The sequence below is a fragment of the Vombatus ursinus genome, unplaced genomic scaffold (assembly GCF_900497805.2).
Source record: "Vombatus ursinus unplaced genomic scaffold, bare-nosed wombat genome assembly UNPS02014782.1, whole genome shotgun sequence".
Taxonomy (NCBI): Eukaryota; Metazoa; Chordata; class Mammalia; order Diprotodontia; family Vombatidae; genus Vombatus; species Vombatus ursinus.
The window spans coordinates 5444034-5460788 of NW_020954560.1; the positions used below are offsets into that span (position 1 = coordinate 5444034).

The 16755-nt window shown below is 40.0% G+C and overlaps 1 protein-coding gene across 2 annotated transcripts in view; it reads left to right on the forward strand.

The window, feature by feature from the left end:
- The first annotated feature begins 283 nt into the window (after nt 1–283).
- Nucleotides 284–16755, forward strand: part of CASQ2 (calsequestrin 2) — a 96768-nt gene continuing 80296 nt past the window's right edge. The window contains exons 1-2 of one of the 2 annotated variants that reach the window (XM_027866780.1): nt 284–295; nt 1745–1972. In XM_027866780.1, the coding sequence (XP_027722581.1) occupies nt 284–295; nt 1745–1972 (240 nt within the window). Of the gene's footprint in view, nt 296–1738; nt 1973–16755 lie in introns of those variants that run through there. The other variant, XM_027866779.1, reaches the window with a different exon arrangement.

Sequence of the window (16755 nt, forward strand, 5' to 3'; positions counted from 1 at the left end):
TTCCAAACATCAGGGTCTTTTCCAATGAAGTCAATCTTCTCATTATGTGGCCAAAGTATTTAAGGATAAGAGAAATATAATATAATACATGATACTACAATAAATAATATATATAATATAATATATAAGGAATACAGTGGGAAGCAATAAATCTACAGATGAAGAACTCAGGGTACATTGCAAGCTTACATTTCCCAGAATACTAAGAATAATTGTGAACTGGTCCAACCTGGAATGTAATTTGGAACTGTGTTACTGGTCATATACCCTAAGTAGGTCAAAGATGGAGAGAAGAGTCCCATATATATACCAAGACAGTAATACTTTGGAGGATTAGCAAAATAAACAAGCACAAACAACAAACTGGAAACAAAGTAGGTAGCCATAGGTTTCGGAATGGCTGAACAAATTGTGGCATGGTATATGAAAATAATGGAAAATTATTATCTCGTATGAAATGAAGACTGAGAGATGAAGAGCAACTCGTTTGAATTGCTACAAAGCAAAACCCGTAAAACTCCAAGAGAAAGTATATACAACGACTATAATAATGTGAAGGAAAACAATTCTAATGGGACATCAATATTCAGATCAATATAATGACTCATTGTGACTCCCGATGACTGATGTCCAAACATGCATTCCTTCTTTCAGTAGTGGAGTGGGGGCACCATGATTCTATAATAAGGCATATGTTGCCTAACATATTCCATTTGGCAGCTGGATTTTCCCAACTCTACTCCTTTGTTTAAAAAAAAGAAAGGAACATTCCACTGGGGCGAGAGAGTTAATGGGATTTGATGTCAATGTTTAAAAAAATAATAAAGCATCAGTAAAACATTGAAAAAGAATTCTTTCCACTTTTATCCCATCATTGCACAAAATACACCAATGGTAGCTGGAATGATGGCCTGTGCATGAGCTGCTTGAAGGTGAAAATTAGCAGACTTGTGCAAGAGTGCTGACCATGGAGTGTGTGAAAGTGGATTCCTTTCCCTACCCCATACCTACTGCTGGTGTGGTCTTAGGCAAATCATTGAACCTGCGGGGGCCTGGGTTTCTTCATTTGTAAAATGAAAAGGTAGAACTAGATGAGATCTAAGGTCCCTTCCAACTCTAAATTCTATAATTCTAAGAAATGACTGAATTACCTTTCAAGATCCTGTCCAACCCAAAGATTCCATACCTGTGGTGTATATTGGGATCCTTTTTCACAACTTCCATTAGCTAACTGAAGCCCTTGCACCTTATCTCTTTTCTCCTCACTTTTTTTCTGCGTCCTTTATAGCCGTCTCACTCATTTGTGCACTCTTTTCTTCCCCCCCCCACCTCCGTCAGCGAATCCCTCAATAGTGTCATATCTGTCCTTTTTATTCATTGCATGGTTTATTTTTAGCCTGAAACAACTGCATCCTAAAAATGGAGTTCCTCACAACACAGGAGTTGGGCCAAGCTATGTAAGGTATCTGGGGTTTGGCTTGACAGCCTCCCCTGCCTGTCTCTCTTTGTACACACACACGTGTGTGTGAGAGAGTCTGGGGCTCTTTGTCCTGAGTCCCATAACTGCAAAGTTAACAGGGCTGGAAGAGTTTGGATCAAACAACAGAAGGGCAAAAGAAAGGCAAATTCTATGTAAACTGGTCTCGGCCCTTGGCTCTAACACGACCCAAGCAGCCCTTGTGTTCTTTACTGCACTGGATTGTTTCTAGGGAAGGACAGGCAGAGAGGGTCATCCTCAATGAAGGTAGCTTCTCTTTTACTAGTGGGTTTTTACCTGCTGCCTTTTTGCAGGGCAGAAGAGGGACTGAACTTCCCCACTTATGATGGAAAGGACCGGGTAGTAAACCTCAATGAAAAGAACTACAAGCAGATTCTGAAGAAATATGACCTGCTCTGCCTCTTCTACCATGAGCCGGTGTCTTCGGATAAAGTTTCCCAAAAGCAGTTCCAAATGAAAGAAATTGTCCTAGAGGTAAGCAGAGAACGTGGCTGCAAAAATTGCCTGAATGAGCATATGGACACGTGTATGTGTGTCTGTGTTTAGGCGTATGTGTGTGTGTGTGTGTGTGTGTGTGTGTGTGTATTTACTCAGGGGAGACTGAGGTGGGAGCATGTGAGTAGAATACATTAATATCTAGTGGTGCCTTGATCTTACATCTGTTTCAGTCCTCATCTTTCTCTACAGTATCAGTTGGGTCACTGAAAGAGCCACCTGACCAAGAGGCAGCATTTAGGAGCATGGCCCAACATGGGGAGGGTGTACAGTGCTCATGTGGGAGCTATCTTTGGTTATCCAGGAGTTGTTTTCCCCAAATCTCTTATCCCTCTGGCAGTCTTTGGTCCCTTCATCTCGGGGTAGGACTTTCACTGGAGGCTATGTAGGGGAAAAGAAAGGAAAGGAGTTGACATTCAGTAGTTGGCCCATGGGCTCTGGCAAAAGGTTGAGCAAAAGATTTATTCAATATAATGATTTGTAGTGAGATTTGGGGATGACCTGTGGATCTTATTCACTGGGCTTCCTTGGTCCCCCAGAACTAGGAGTTGACCTTTGCTCTGTACATTGGTAAGGTGGCAGAACAATACAAAAAGAGTTGTTCTATCTCATTTTGCTATTATTGCTAAGCCATTTTCAGTCTCATAATTTGGCTCAAATCCACAGTGGACAACATGGAGTTTAAGTCAAAGATTTTTTCTCATAAAGGTTGGGAAAAGACACCAGGAGAAGACAGCTCTCATTTCATCTGGTTCATACAGGCTGTTTATAACCTGGCATGGTGCCAAGTTTCTAATCTTCTGTGAAAGTGTGGATCATTTATCTTTTCAAGGCCATCAAGACATCTTAAGATCTCTCAGTCACTGCCAGTACCTATGGGTGCCAGGCATTCTAGGAGGCCCTTAGATTCCTTTTCAGCCAAAGCTACGCTCTCCTTCTTAATGTGACCACCTAGCACAGCCTTCTCCACATGGAAAATACCGATTGGGGATTAGGAAAGGCTCTCTGCTATCTGGCTTCCTCAGAGTGTTCTAGTTAATCCAAGAATAGCCAGATCTTTGGTTAATGATAAGGTTACCATTTATAGAACACACAGATCATCAGCTTTCAAAGAATTAAAATATAATAAGAGCATAAAAGAACAAAACTAAGCTGACTATAGATGGTCTCTGAGGATTCAGAAAGCAAAGACCTTGCAGTGCTTCAGGATTATGCCTAAAATAATAATCTCATTTTACCTAGCACTCTAAACTTTATGAAATATTTGACTTATGACAAGCTTGCAAAGTAGGTAATGCAAATATTAATATCCTTATTTTTCAGAAGTAGAAACTGAGGCTCACACGTGTTGTCCAGAGTTACACAATAAGTAAAAGGCCACAATGGTCATCTGACACCAGCTCCAATATGCTTCCCATTACAGAAAAGAATGATATGATTTTTTAAATTTTTTTTAATTTTTAGGCAATTGGGGTTAAGTGACTTGCCCAGGGTCACACAGCTAGTAAGTGTCAAGTGTTCGGTTTGAGGCCCGGATTTGAACTCAGGTCCTCCTGGACGGTTATGTTTTTTAAATGTTTACAATGTGTCGAGTACTGTGCTGAGTGCTTTACAAATGCATATCATTTGATCCTCACAAAAAACCCCTGGATGTTAGATTATTATTAGTATATCCACTTTACAATTGAGGAAACTGAGGCAAACGAAGTTAAGTGACTTGTCTAGGGTCACACAGCTCCTAAGCATCTGAAGCTGGAATTGAACTCATGTCCTCCTGACTCTTGATCTAGCACTCTAACTTCTGGGACACCTAGCTGTCTCTAACTGCATGACTTAAGAACAAGCAGCTGGTGTGGGAAATGAGCCCGAATTTGGGAAGACCTGAATTTGAATTCTAATTCTGGTGCTTGCTATCTGTGTGACCTCAGGCAAATAACTTCCCGGTTGTGGTTTCCTCAGTGATAAAATGAGAGAGTTGGATTTTTTTCATTTCTAAGGTCCCTACCAGCCCTAAATCCATTTAACCTTTGCCTCAGTTTTCTCAGTCTCAGGGGCTTGTTGTGAAGATCAAATGAGATTATATTTGTAAAGCACTTAGCACAATGCCTGGAACACAGCAGGCGCTTAATAAATGCTTATTCCCCTTCCTCCCCCTTGTTGTGTGACTGACCCTCCTTTTTTGGTCATGTATTTCTGTAATGATATCTTTTATTCCATTTCTTATTCACAGTTCCTGAGGTCTTGAGATAATAATAAAGAAATACATAAATAATAATAGCTAGTATTTATATAGTGTTTTAAGGTTTGCAAAGCACTTTACAGACATGATCTCATTCGATCCTCACAACAAGCCTGGGGGGGGGGGGGTGGACTCTATTGTTATCAGTGCCAATACTCATAGTGCCATATGCCTCTCTGCTTCTGCACGTGAGCATCAATGACCACTGACAGGATGGAGATTTAGAGCTGGGAGTGCCCTTAGAGGTCCCTATGTCCAACCATCTCACTTTATAAAGGAGTACACTGAAACCCAAGAAGGTCAAGTGACTTGGGAATCCGTCTGGGCCCATGACCAGCTGATTGATTAAAAGCTTCACGCAGCTAATAAGTGTCTGAACTCAAATCTTCCTGATTCCATGTCCTTGTACTACCGTGGTGGTCAGTAGCTAGATCAGCATCACAGTGTAGTGAAAATAGTACTCAAGAGAACTTAGTTCTAATGTTGGGAATTGTTCTGCCACTTATTAACTGAGAAAATCTTGGTCAAAGATTTTGAGCCCTCTGGGTCTCAATTTCCTCATATATTAAATAAAGAGGTTGGACTAAAGGATCTCTAATTCAACTCCATACATTTATAAAGAGCCTACTATGTGCAAGGTACTTGGATACAGAGATTAAAATAAGACACAGCCTATCTGGATAAGCCAGATTACCCCATTTTTTTTTCCATATTTGTATGTCATCTTCTGTGATCTTCTTGAGGCGAACACTCCCTTCAGTGGTATAGATCATGACCCATCTTTGACTTGTAGTCCTGCATGACTCTTGTCCCTGTGCTCCCATAAATCCTCTCCAGGAAGGTCCAGGAAGAAAACATATCCTTCTTCTTAACTCCCCTGTTCCTAACAAGGGCACACCATTCATCCAATCACCCAAGTTTATAACTTGGGCATCATTCTTGACCCTTCATTCTCCTTCACCTTCCCCTATACCTAATAAATGTGCCAAGTCCATAACTGTAGAATCTGTCCCATTCTCTACTCACATGGTTTACTCCTGTAGCTCAGGAGCTTATCACTTTTCTCCTAGACTAATGTGGGAAGATGAGGAAACTGAGGCAAACAAAAGGTAAGTAAGTGACTTGCTCATGGTCACACAGCCAGTAAGTATCTGAGGCCAGATCTGAACTCAGATCTTCCTGACTTCAGACCAAGTGCCCTAGCCACTTCATCACCTAGCTACCATTGTCTCCCTGCCTCATTCCTCCACTCTCCAATCCATCTTCTACATAGCTTCCAAATGGATATTCATTCCTAAAACACAAGACTGACCTTGCCATGTACTGATTAAGAAGCTCACTATTGTCTCTAGGATAAAAATACGAACTCTTCTGGTTACTATTTATTTGAAAATCTTGCTCCAACCCATCTTTCTAGGCTCATTTCCCATTACTCTGTGTCCCAACCAAACTGGACTACCTCATGTTCCCTAGACAGGGCATTCAAGGCTGTAATGCAACCTCCAATGCAAAGTTTCCCTGATTCATCATAATTATTAGTACTCTCCCTAGCCTCAACTGATCTTTTCTAATTTAGCATATATTTTATATATACTTGTCTATATGCATACTGATCCCCCCCCACCCCAGTAAAATGTAAGGTAGTTGAGAGCAGTGATCATTTCATTTTTGTTTGTGTAGGCATTCCCTGGCACTATGCCTGGCATACAGTGTGCTTAATAATACTTGTTGATTGAATTGAAATGAATCCTTGGATTCTACAGGAAGGAGAGGTAAGTTCCCTCATTGTTTAGGATACATAAAGACAAAGTGATTGGGAGACCTACCTTAAAGGTAAGAAAATTCTGAGCTTTTTTGCCATTGTCTGGGCCACAATCAGTGCAAATTTTAAGAGGAATGATCCCCTATGGCCAAGGCCAAGGTCCAAGAATCTGAGCTAACAACCTTCAACCCCAAGCAAAAATTTGAAAAGCGAACTACCTTCAGTCCATAATTCCCAAATGTCCTTGCCAAAGACCCTAAATGACCTTCTCCTTCTGGGAGCACCCAAGCAAGGTGTGCTATCCCCTGCCTGACTATATTCTAGTCCTACATGGGGGGCAAGTGTAAAGAACACTTGATTTGGAGTCAGAAATCCTGGGTTTGACTCCCTCTTATGCTGCCATCTTGCTATATGACTTTGAGCAAGTCCCTTAGCCACTCTGGGCCTTAGCTTCCCATCTGTTAAATAAGAATGACCTCTGTCTTCTAGCTCTACATTTGTGACCTGATGTTTTCTCCATTATTATCATCCCCTCCATCTGAACACTGATTCAATCTTTTCTTTCATGCTTCTTTTCTTCTTAACTTAACTTCTAAAATCTTTTCTAATTCTTGACAAATTTCACCTAATTTTGAAATTTATTACTCCTGCCAGTATTCTTAGAGGGCCATACCATGCACTTGTATTCATCTTCCGTTGGTTACAACTTTGTCCATTTCATTTAAATTCTAAATTGATTGATGAGTTTCCTATTTGCCCACACCAGTCTCTCTCTCTGCCTCTCTCTCTCTCTCTCTTTCTCTCTCTCTCTTCCTCTCTCTCTTCTCTCTTCTCTCTCTCTCTTCCTCATTAAATATCCTCTTTGTGTTTTCAGACATTCATTCTTGACAACTTCTCATAACTTCTTAAGATAACTTCCCCTATAGAATTTAAGGCCTAAAACTTTTGAGATCTTCTCTCTCCAAATCCAGAAGATATGGCTTTCAATCTCTATTGGAAATCTTAGGATGGAGAGGTTACTTCCTCCTAAGGTTTCCATCATTACCCACCCCCCTATCAGTTCCTCTTTTTGGCTCAGAATCAGACTGAAAACAGCAGCTACTCTCTTTGGTTCATCTGCCTTCCAAAGCTCTGAGGATTCATGTTCTATTCCAACCCTGCTCCTTGCTATCTGTATGATATTGGCTAAGAGATTTACCTTTTCTCAGCCTCAGTTTCTTTTTCTGTAAACTGAGGGGGTTAAAATAAGTGCCTTCTAAGGTTTCCTTCAGGACATCTAGGTGACATAGAGGATAGAATGCTGGGCCTGGAGTCAAGAAGACCTGAGTTTAAACCCAGCCTCTGACACTTACTAGCTGTGTCACCCTGGGCAAGTAAGTCACTTAACCCTGTTTGCCTCAGTTCCTCATCTTGTAAAATAAGCTAGAGAAGAAAATGGCAAACCACTCCAGTACTTTTGCCAAGAAAACCCTGAAGGAGGTCACAAAGAGTCAGACATGATTGAAAAAGACTCAGTGACAGCAGCAATAACAAAAGGTCTCCTTAGCTCTAAAGCTGTGGTCCTATGACCCACCAGTCTAAGGAACAGCTTGCCTACAATGTACATCCCTGGATGGCTTATTCCTAAAGATGACTTCTGGGTTGGAGGGCAACCACTCATAAGAGATAAGATCAATATTCTTCGTTGTGTTTGTGTTCAGTTGTTACAGTCCTGTCTAACTCTCCATGACCCCATTGGGGGTTTCTTGGTAAAGATACTGGAGTGGTTTGCCATTTCCTTTTCCAGCTCATTCTACAGATGAGGAAATTGAGGCAAACAGGATTGAGTGACTTGTCCAGGGTCACATAGCTAATAAGTGCCTGAGGCTAGATTTAAACTGTGGAAGAGGAGTCTTCCTAACTTTAGGTCCAGGATTCTACACACTGTGCCACCTCGGTGCCCAATATTCTTAAAAAAGAAAATTCTAAAAGATGTAGAAATCTTGTTCAGTTAAATGATCAGCCATAGTTCCAAAAGACTCATGAAAAATGCTGCCTCTCTCCTGACAGAGAGATGAGGGACTAATATGCAGAATAAGCAATGCATTTTTGGAAATGGCCAGCATAGAAATTTATTTTGCTTAATTTTGCTTATATGATACAGGGATTCTGTATTTTCTCCCTCCCTCTCTTTCTTCCTTCCCTTTCTCCCTTCCTACATCCATCCTTCCTTTCTTCTTTTTCTTCCTTCCTTCCTTCATTCTTTCTTTCTTTCTTTCCTTCCTTCCTTCCTAGTGAGTAGGAGAGGTGGGAGGGAGAAAAAATGAATCCTTGATAATAGAAAAAAAATTAAATTTATTAAAACAAATAAACAAACATGTGGGAATCAGACTAACCTTAAGCATAGACAAAATAGGTCACTGCCTGCATGGTGTAATTTAAAAAGCACCTCAAAAACTCCACAACCACCTTTATTCCTCATGTCCTAAATTTCACCTTTAAAGTTTCATTCTTTTAACTTGAAGTTTTGACCAGTGTTAAATACAGATTTCTCACGGAAAAGAAATACTTTAAGTTGTTACTAGCCATTTACACCCCAGTACCACTAAGTTGCAGATCTTTTCTTAAGAATAAGTTCTGAAAGGGGGAGGTACTGGGACAGAGCATGGGAGTACTAAGCACCTAACAAGAGTGAGAAAGAAGATTGTCTCAGGAGGTAGTAAGTTCCCCTTCATGGAAGGCCTTCCAATAGGTCTTAATAATGACTACCTGCCTTGAATATTGAAGATGTTACACTTACAGGCTGGACTAAATGATCTTGGAGGTCCCTCAGAGTCAATGAGTCTATGAAATTGAGTCAAAAGAACTAGTGATGGGATATAAGGTGTGAAAATGAAATGACCTAAATAAGTTGGGAAAGTCCCAACAAGTGCATCTTGAGAAATAAAAGAAACTTGCACAACAAATAGAGATGTCCGAAAGTGGAATGAGCTGCCAGGAGGTAGTGGGTTGCCCCATCTTCAAATCTTCAATTTCAGATTGGAGGACCATTTTACAAATGTGGTGTAGAAATTAGCCTTGTATAAACATGAACAAGATTAGATGGCCTCTGGAGATATAAGACAGAAAACAAACATAAAAAAAAAAAAGCAAATTCAAGGTGTCCAAAGCAGAACTCAGCATTTTTCTCTAAAGCTTGGCTCTCCTCTCACCATTTTCTCAGATACACAGACTTGAAACATTGGGATTGTCCTTTATTATTTTCTCTCCTTTAACTCTGACCTCCAAGCAATTGCCAGATTCCACCAATTTCACCTTGACAATATCCTTCCAATCTGTCCCATCTCTCCACTCAATGGCCACCACTCAAACTCAAGACTTAATCACTGCTTGTCTACACTCTTGTAACAGCCTCCTCCCTGGCCTACTTGTATCTGTCCTCTTCCCTCTCCAATCCATCCTTCACATGGCTACTTTAATAATCTTCCTAATATACAGGTCTGGCCATGTCACTGCCCTGATCACAAATCTTCAATGGCTTCCTGTCAATTCATGGGAGTGTAGATGCAGAGCTCAGAAAGAACTAAGAGAACATTCAGTCCAATCCCTTCATTTTACAGATGAGAAAACAGAGACCCAAAGTTACCATGCAGGCTTTAATAGGCATAAATGGAATGAATAAGTGAATCCGGGTTATCTGACTCCAAAATCATTACTCTTTCTATAGGCATGACTACAAGATGTGTTCAACATGCCCAGGAACACTCTAATGAACCAGCAGCCCTCTTTCCACTGGGGCATTGTCCAGGATCCAGGGCCTACTGGGAATAAAAATGGCTTTCTGGTTCTCTGAGGAACCCTGGTTGATGTAATCACTGAAAAGCCTGCTTCCATCATCAGCCTCCCACTCCATAGCTTCCATGAAGCTCTGGTATAGAAGCAAATCTAGGGACTTGAGCACTTTATAGACCAGGGCCCCTCTATGACCCTCTTCCAGGCTATCACTTAATGGTTCTTTACAGAGCCAAGTTTTGGTGAGGTTAGGCAAAAATGTCTGCCCTTCTTCTTCCCACTCTCAGACATACCCTTCTTTTTCCTGAGGACTCTCACCAACCACAACTAGGCATGTATCACAAAACAACCTTAGAGCCAGAAGACCAAATTCCAAATTCTACCTCTGATATTTGCTGCCTGTAAGAAGCAAATGACTTCACTTTCCTGAGTCTTGTTTTCCTCAGTTATAAAATGTGAAGGGGTAGGATAATAGTGGACTACTAGATGTCTTCTAAAGTCCATTCCAACTTAAAATATATGATACTGACTAAATGTTAAGCTCAGTTGTTTATTTGTTGCTGGAGGGAGCATAAATGCTGTCATTGTCCTTTAAATTTTTTCTTGCCTTGAGGCAAAGCTCCAGTCATTCTGCCTTAGTTATGGGTTTGATTCTAGGACCCTTTTGCCACTAATTTTGACCCATCGTTTAAGGCTGAGAAGGGGTGGTGAGATTATAAAGTCGAAGGTAGTCAACCCTCAGAGCCTTTTCTTTTATAAAACTTCAGTTCGGACTGGTGTCCGATGCCATGTTGGCAGCCTTATTGAATCAGTTTTTCATCTTGTTATTTAGTCAATAAAAAGCATGCTGCCTACATGGCAAAATTCAAGTATTATTTTTAGCATCATATCTGTCTAAATGCAATTTTGGCTGTGTATGGTGCTCCCTTCAGGCGAGGATATTAGCTCAGTCTTCTTCAGACTTATCATCAGCCCACAGAACTGTTCATTCTGCAAAATGATCCATCATCATTGAATTATTTTCTTGCATGACCTTCACAAATACAGCCATCATCACGTAGCAATTCCCAGCTGACTGTCCCTTCATCTTTAGATAACGCTCTTAGTCTCTTAGGTAAGCAGAGTTTTCCAACTAACTAGGATCATGTTGTCTCTTGTTTTATCCTCAGGTATGAATGTGTTGAATAAATTAATTTATAATGGACCATTTGGATGCTTCCCAGAAAGCTGAGTTGATTTTAGGACTATACCAAGGGTTGGGGTTCATTCTATGAGTAAGCTAGATGTCCTAGGAGACTCCAAATTAGTTACTCATTCAATCAGTCAATAATAACATGCTTAGTATCTCAGGAGAAGACATAATCCCTACCCTTATCACCTTACCAGACAGGCTTACACATTTCAGTTGACCCAGTAATGCTAAGACCCTTTGAGGACACAGACTAGGTCAGAGCTTATTGTTCATACAAGCAAAGACTTTGAGATTTATGGTGTTTTGATAGTTCTATAGGTGTTTGAATTTCCTTAGTTTTGTATTTCACAAGAGGACTCAAGATCATCACCTATGGGTCCAGAATTAAGCTCTAGAATAGGAATATGTGGTGTGTTGTTCAAATAAAACCACTTGGCTACTTAGTGTAATGGATAGAGCACTGTGTCTGGAGTAAGAAAGACTCATCGTCCTGAATTCGAATCTGGCTTCAGACACTGGCTGTGTGACACTGGATAAGTCACTTAACCTTGTTTGCTTCAGTTACCTCATTTGAAAAATGAGCTGGAAATGGAAATGGCAAATCATTCCAGTATCTTGGCCAAAAAAACCCTAAATGGGGTCATAAAGAGTCAGACATGACTGAAAAAACAACTGGATGGCAAACTGTGCCAAAATGGAATTGATTTCTAGGCCTCCCAGTTAGTTTCTGTATGATTTTGAATGAGGCATGCCTGAACCTGCTTTTCCTCATCCATAAAACAGGCATTTTTTGTACTATTCACCCCCATGAAGTTAATTGTTAATTGATTGTTTGAGCAAAGGTTATTCTAAGTTAAGTGTTTTGTAGACTTTCAGGTGCTATGTAAGTGTGAGTTATTATTCTTATTAGGTGGGGTAGGGACACTGAACCTGTCATTTCCTCAGAACAGGGTACTCCTGGTATGGAAACTCCCTTTCCAAATGAAATCAACAACTCATCTTTAAGTTGTAGTCTGGTCAGTTACCTGGGGTAGTAAGAATTAGCTATGTGTAACTATGGATTAGTTACATAGCTACTATCAGCATCAACTAGACTTCATTTTTTAATTTATTTTAACGCTTAATTTTTTTTAGGCAATTGGGGTTAAGTGACTTGCCCAGGGTCACACAGCTAGTAAGTGTCAAATGTTTGGTCTGAGGCCGGATTTGAACTCAGGTCCTCCTGACTTCAGAGCCGGTGCTCTATCCACTGCACCACCTAGCTGCCCCTATGTCTTTTTTCAAATTTTAAAAATTTAACAAGCATTTCCATATTAATAGCAGAACAGGGAAAAAAGGACTGAACATGAAACTGAATTTCTACTATGTACGATTTAGTTTTCTTTTAAAATATATAATAAAATCAACATGTAATTTTCAAAGCTGCTCTTGTTTGATTCTTTCTGGCCTTCCTTTTTTCATGCATTTAAAAATGCTTCAGAGCTTGTATATATGGTTAAATTTCAGAAAAGTTGTTTTTCTAGGAGGTGAAAAATTTCACCGGGACTCAAAAGAGTGACTTCTGTGGTAGTAAAAGATGGACATAGGTACTATTTATTTTATTTTTAATTTATGGAATAAAACAAACATTTCCATAACAGTATAATAAAAAAGATGACTGTGCACGAAACTACAAAAAAATGCTTCAGGTACCCTCTTTTTCTTCTTTTTTTTGGCTACTCTATCTTTAGCCCCCCTCCCATCCCAACCCCATAATTACTTGTAGCAAATATGCCCATTCAAGTGAAACAAATTCCAACATTAGCCATAATGAAAATGTATGTCTATTTCTGTGTCTTGAGTCCATCATCTCTCTGTCAGGTGGTAGGTAGGATGTTGCATCATTGTTTCTCTTTTGAAATGTTCTTTACAATGCTGTTGCTATTGTATAAATCATTTGCCTGGTCTTCTCTCTTCACTCTACGTCAGTTCATACAAACCTTCCCTGGTTTCTCTGAAACCATCCTTTTAATCATTTCTTATGATTCAGTAGTATTTCATTGCACTCACATAACATGATTTGTTCAGCCATTCCCCAAATGATGGGTACCCTCTTAGTTTCCAGTTCTTTGTTCTAACAAAAAGAGCACAGTTGCATTCTGAAACCTTAAGACAAAGGGAAGCTATTAGATACAATGGAATTCCCAGTCTGAGTAATGAGAGCACAGAAGAGAAGCACAAATGGGATCCCAGGTATTTCCAAATTGTCCACTCTCCAAAAATGGTATTCACCACGCTCGCACCTGCTCCCCTCTTTAAAACCAGATGAGGTCAGGCTTATTTTGGATTGGCCAAGTGACTTCATCCTTGAGCCCTGCCAATGAACTTTCAGAAGGAGTTACTCACACTTCATTTGTATCTCTCCATCTAGCTGGGATGTCACTGAACTCTGTTTGTGTGTGTGTGTGTGTGTGTGTGTGTGTGTGCATGTGAGAGAGATAGAGAGAGAGACAAAGAGAGGGAGAGAGAGAGAGAGAGAGATAGATAGATAGGGAGAGAGAGAGATTGTCATGGACCTTGAAATGATCCAAATTGGTGCTTAAGTGAGAAGGGGGAGAAGCCAGAGAATTATTGTTAGAACTGACATTAACTTAGCAAATAGAAACGTGTACAGAACATCAGGTTCATAAATGGGGGGAACATAAAAAGAAATTATCCCTTATCAGAGATCTGTGATTTCCTCCCTCTTGGTGCAGATGGCACATAGGGAGATGGTTATCAGGAGCTGCAGTGACTGGAAAAATTCATTACCTGATGGGTAACCTTCTGATGACACGCATCTTCACATTTAGACTGTTCTCCATATGACAGGTGCAGTCTGTCACCAAGGTGCACTAGAAGTCTTTCTTGCTTAATAATAGTAGCTAGCATCTATATATCCATTTAAGGTCTGCACAGCACTTCACAAACAATATCTCATTTGATCTGCATAACAGCCTCAGGTGTTAGTATTATCTCCATTTTATAGTTAAAGAAACTGAGGCAAATGGAGAGGTTAAGTGATTTGACCAGAGTCACACAGCTACTAAATGTCTAAAGTGAGATTTGAACTCAGGTCTTCCTGACTCTAAGCCATGTTCTGTGCACTATGGTGCCCCACTAACAGCCTCTGTTTAGTAAAACCTGCCTGAGCTTGTGCTCCTCTGATAGAGCTCACAAGAACCTGGAGTCACCTCCATGAACTGTTGAGGACATGGTCACCTCACTTAACTTCCCAGAGCTTCAAGCAACTTTCTAAAACTATAAATTATAGAAGAGTTACCAATCTACATCAGTGGAGGGAGTTTTCATTCTGGAACTCCTCTGAATGCATGAAATCAAAGGTCAAGATTTTTTAGGAAATCTTGGGCTTAGAATATGCAATGTAATGAAAATGAAATGAAATGAAAATTTTAGGGAAAAATTTTTATTATCATATTTCTTGAAAAAAAAACAACAGTAAATAAATGAATGACCAAATAAATAAATGAATAGAGAAATAGATAAACAAATAGACAAAGAACTAGAGAAGGGAAAGAAAGTTGGAAGGAAAGAAGGAAGGAAGGAAGGAAGCAAGGAAGGAAGGAAGGAAGAAATAAAGGGGTTGGACTGGAAGATTTACAAGGTCTGTTCCATTTCTAATTTTATAAAAAGAAAAGAAAAAACAGTAATCCTGATATTGCCCGGCTACAAAGTTCAGTTGGATAGGGTGAGGGTTTTTGGAATATTAGGGTGACATCACTTTTTCAATACTTTTTGGCTTGTTAATCACAACTCCGCTGTGGTTTCTTGTCCATGTTGTTGAATTATTCCCCTATAGAAGATTTATTCAAATACATTGGGACTTTTCTCTGGACCTTTTAATATTTTGTATTTACTGCCCATCTGTCACACCTATGACATGGTTCCCCTTACATAAACAACCCAATTTCTTTTCTGGTCATGTTTATCTTTGGAAATACCCTTTTAATGTCACCTCTCATAGGCTACAGACTTACAGCCATCATGCAGAGCTGTAATTAGTATGAGATGGCTGGGTTTTTGCCCCAGAGGACAAATATCTTCCAGGGGTATACTTCTTCCCAACAAAGACTAACATTCCCATGCCTCACTCTGCAGTCTTCTGTTGGCCTGTTTTGTAGTACTGTGACCACTTTGGGCTGCTACTCTCAGGGTCCTGCCACTATGGTGACCCTTATCTAAGTCCCCACCTTTTCCCCAAACTCCATGATAGTTAGGTGGCTCAGCAGACAGCATGCTGAGCCTAGTGTTAAGAAGACTTGATTTCAAATCCAGCTTCAGACACTTCCTAGAAATATAACCCTAGGAAAGTCACTTAACCTGTCTGCCTCAGTTTCTTCAACTGTAAAATTGATATGATAATAGCACCTACTTCTTAGGGTTTTGCAAGATTCAAATGAAATATTATTTGTAAAACACTTAGCATAATGCCTAACACATAGTAGGTGCTTAATAAATGCTTGTTTTCTCCCTTTTCCCTTCCTTGTGTAGGACATTGACAGGAGTCTCTGAGTAACAGTTTACTTTCTCTTCCCTCATAGCTGCAATCATGGTCAGACTGTTCTCTGTGTTGCTGCTGCCCACCACCTAGCAACCACCCACTCCCTCCCCAACTGAGTTTCTCCTAGGCACTAGACCACCGATCCACAGAAACTTTTCCATTCTGTATTGTTCTTTTGTTCACTTTTGATTTATTTGGAGATAGAGTGTCCAGCTAATTGGTATAATGGATAGAATGCTAGACTTAGAGTCAAAGAAATCTGAGTTTCAAACCCTGACTCAGAGATTTACTAGATATATGACCCTGGGCAAGTCACTTCACTTCTGTCTGCCTCATTTTCCCCATTTGTTAAATGGGGATAATAATAGCACCTACCCCCTAGGACTATTTTGAGAATCAAATGAGATAACATATATAAAACACTTCATAAAATTGATCTAGTAATCACAATGATAGATAAATGCTACCATCATCATCATCATCATCATCGTTATTATCATCATTACATTATCATTATCATTGTCGTTATTATCATCTTTATTGTATTGCTGTGATCATCATTATTGTTATCATTGTTATTTTATTATGATCATTATTATCATTGTCATCATCATTATCATTTTTATCATTATCATTATTATTGTTATCATAATTGTTTTATTACCATCATCATTTTTATCACTTGTTTTTAGCACCATTATTATCGTTATTATCATTTTTTTATTATTATCATCATCATCATCATTATCCCAGGTGGAATCACTTAGAGGATACTGGTGCTAAGGAGACAGGCTGCTGTGTCTGCTCCATAGCTTGGGCTCTCTAAAAGTTCTGTGTCAAACTAACAATCCAGGAGTACAAGATAGAACCCCAAAACATCTACATGGACCGATGTGCTTAACATGCTCCAAAGCCTATCTAACCTATAGGCTGGATTTGGCAGGAGAGAGGGTGCTAAATCATTCAATCAAACAGTCTCTACGTGGCCAAATTAAGAGAGAAATTGCCAGAGCTCCGTTTTGCCTTCTAAGCTGCGTAGGCCCAGCCAAAGTCATTAATAAGCTAGCCAGGCTGGAGAGACTCCCTGCCAGGGGCTCCCTCTCTCAGCTGGGCCTCTCTTGTCCATCTGTTCTGTTCTGTGTTCAGAGCAGCCTGAGCCAACAGGTACTCTTCTGACCCACCCATCACTGCTTCACAGACATAACCAGTCAGCGTTCTCCCCTTAAGAGCACACAAAAATGTCAGTGGAGACAAACAC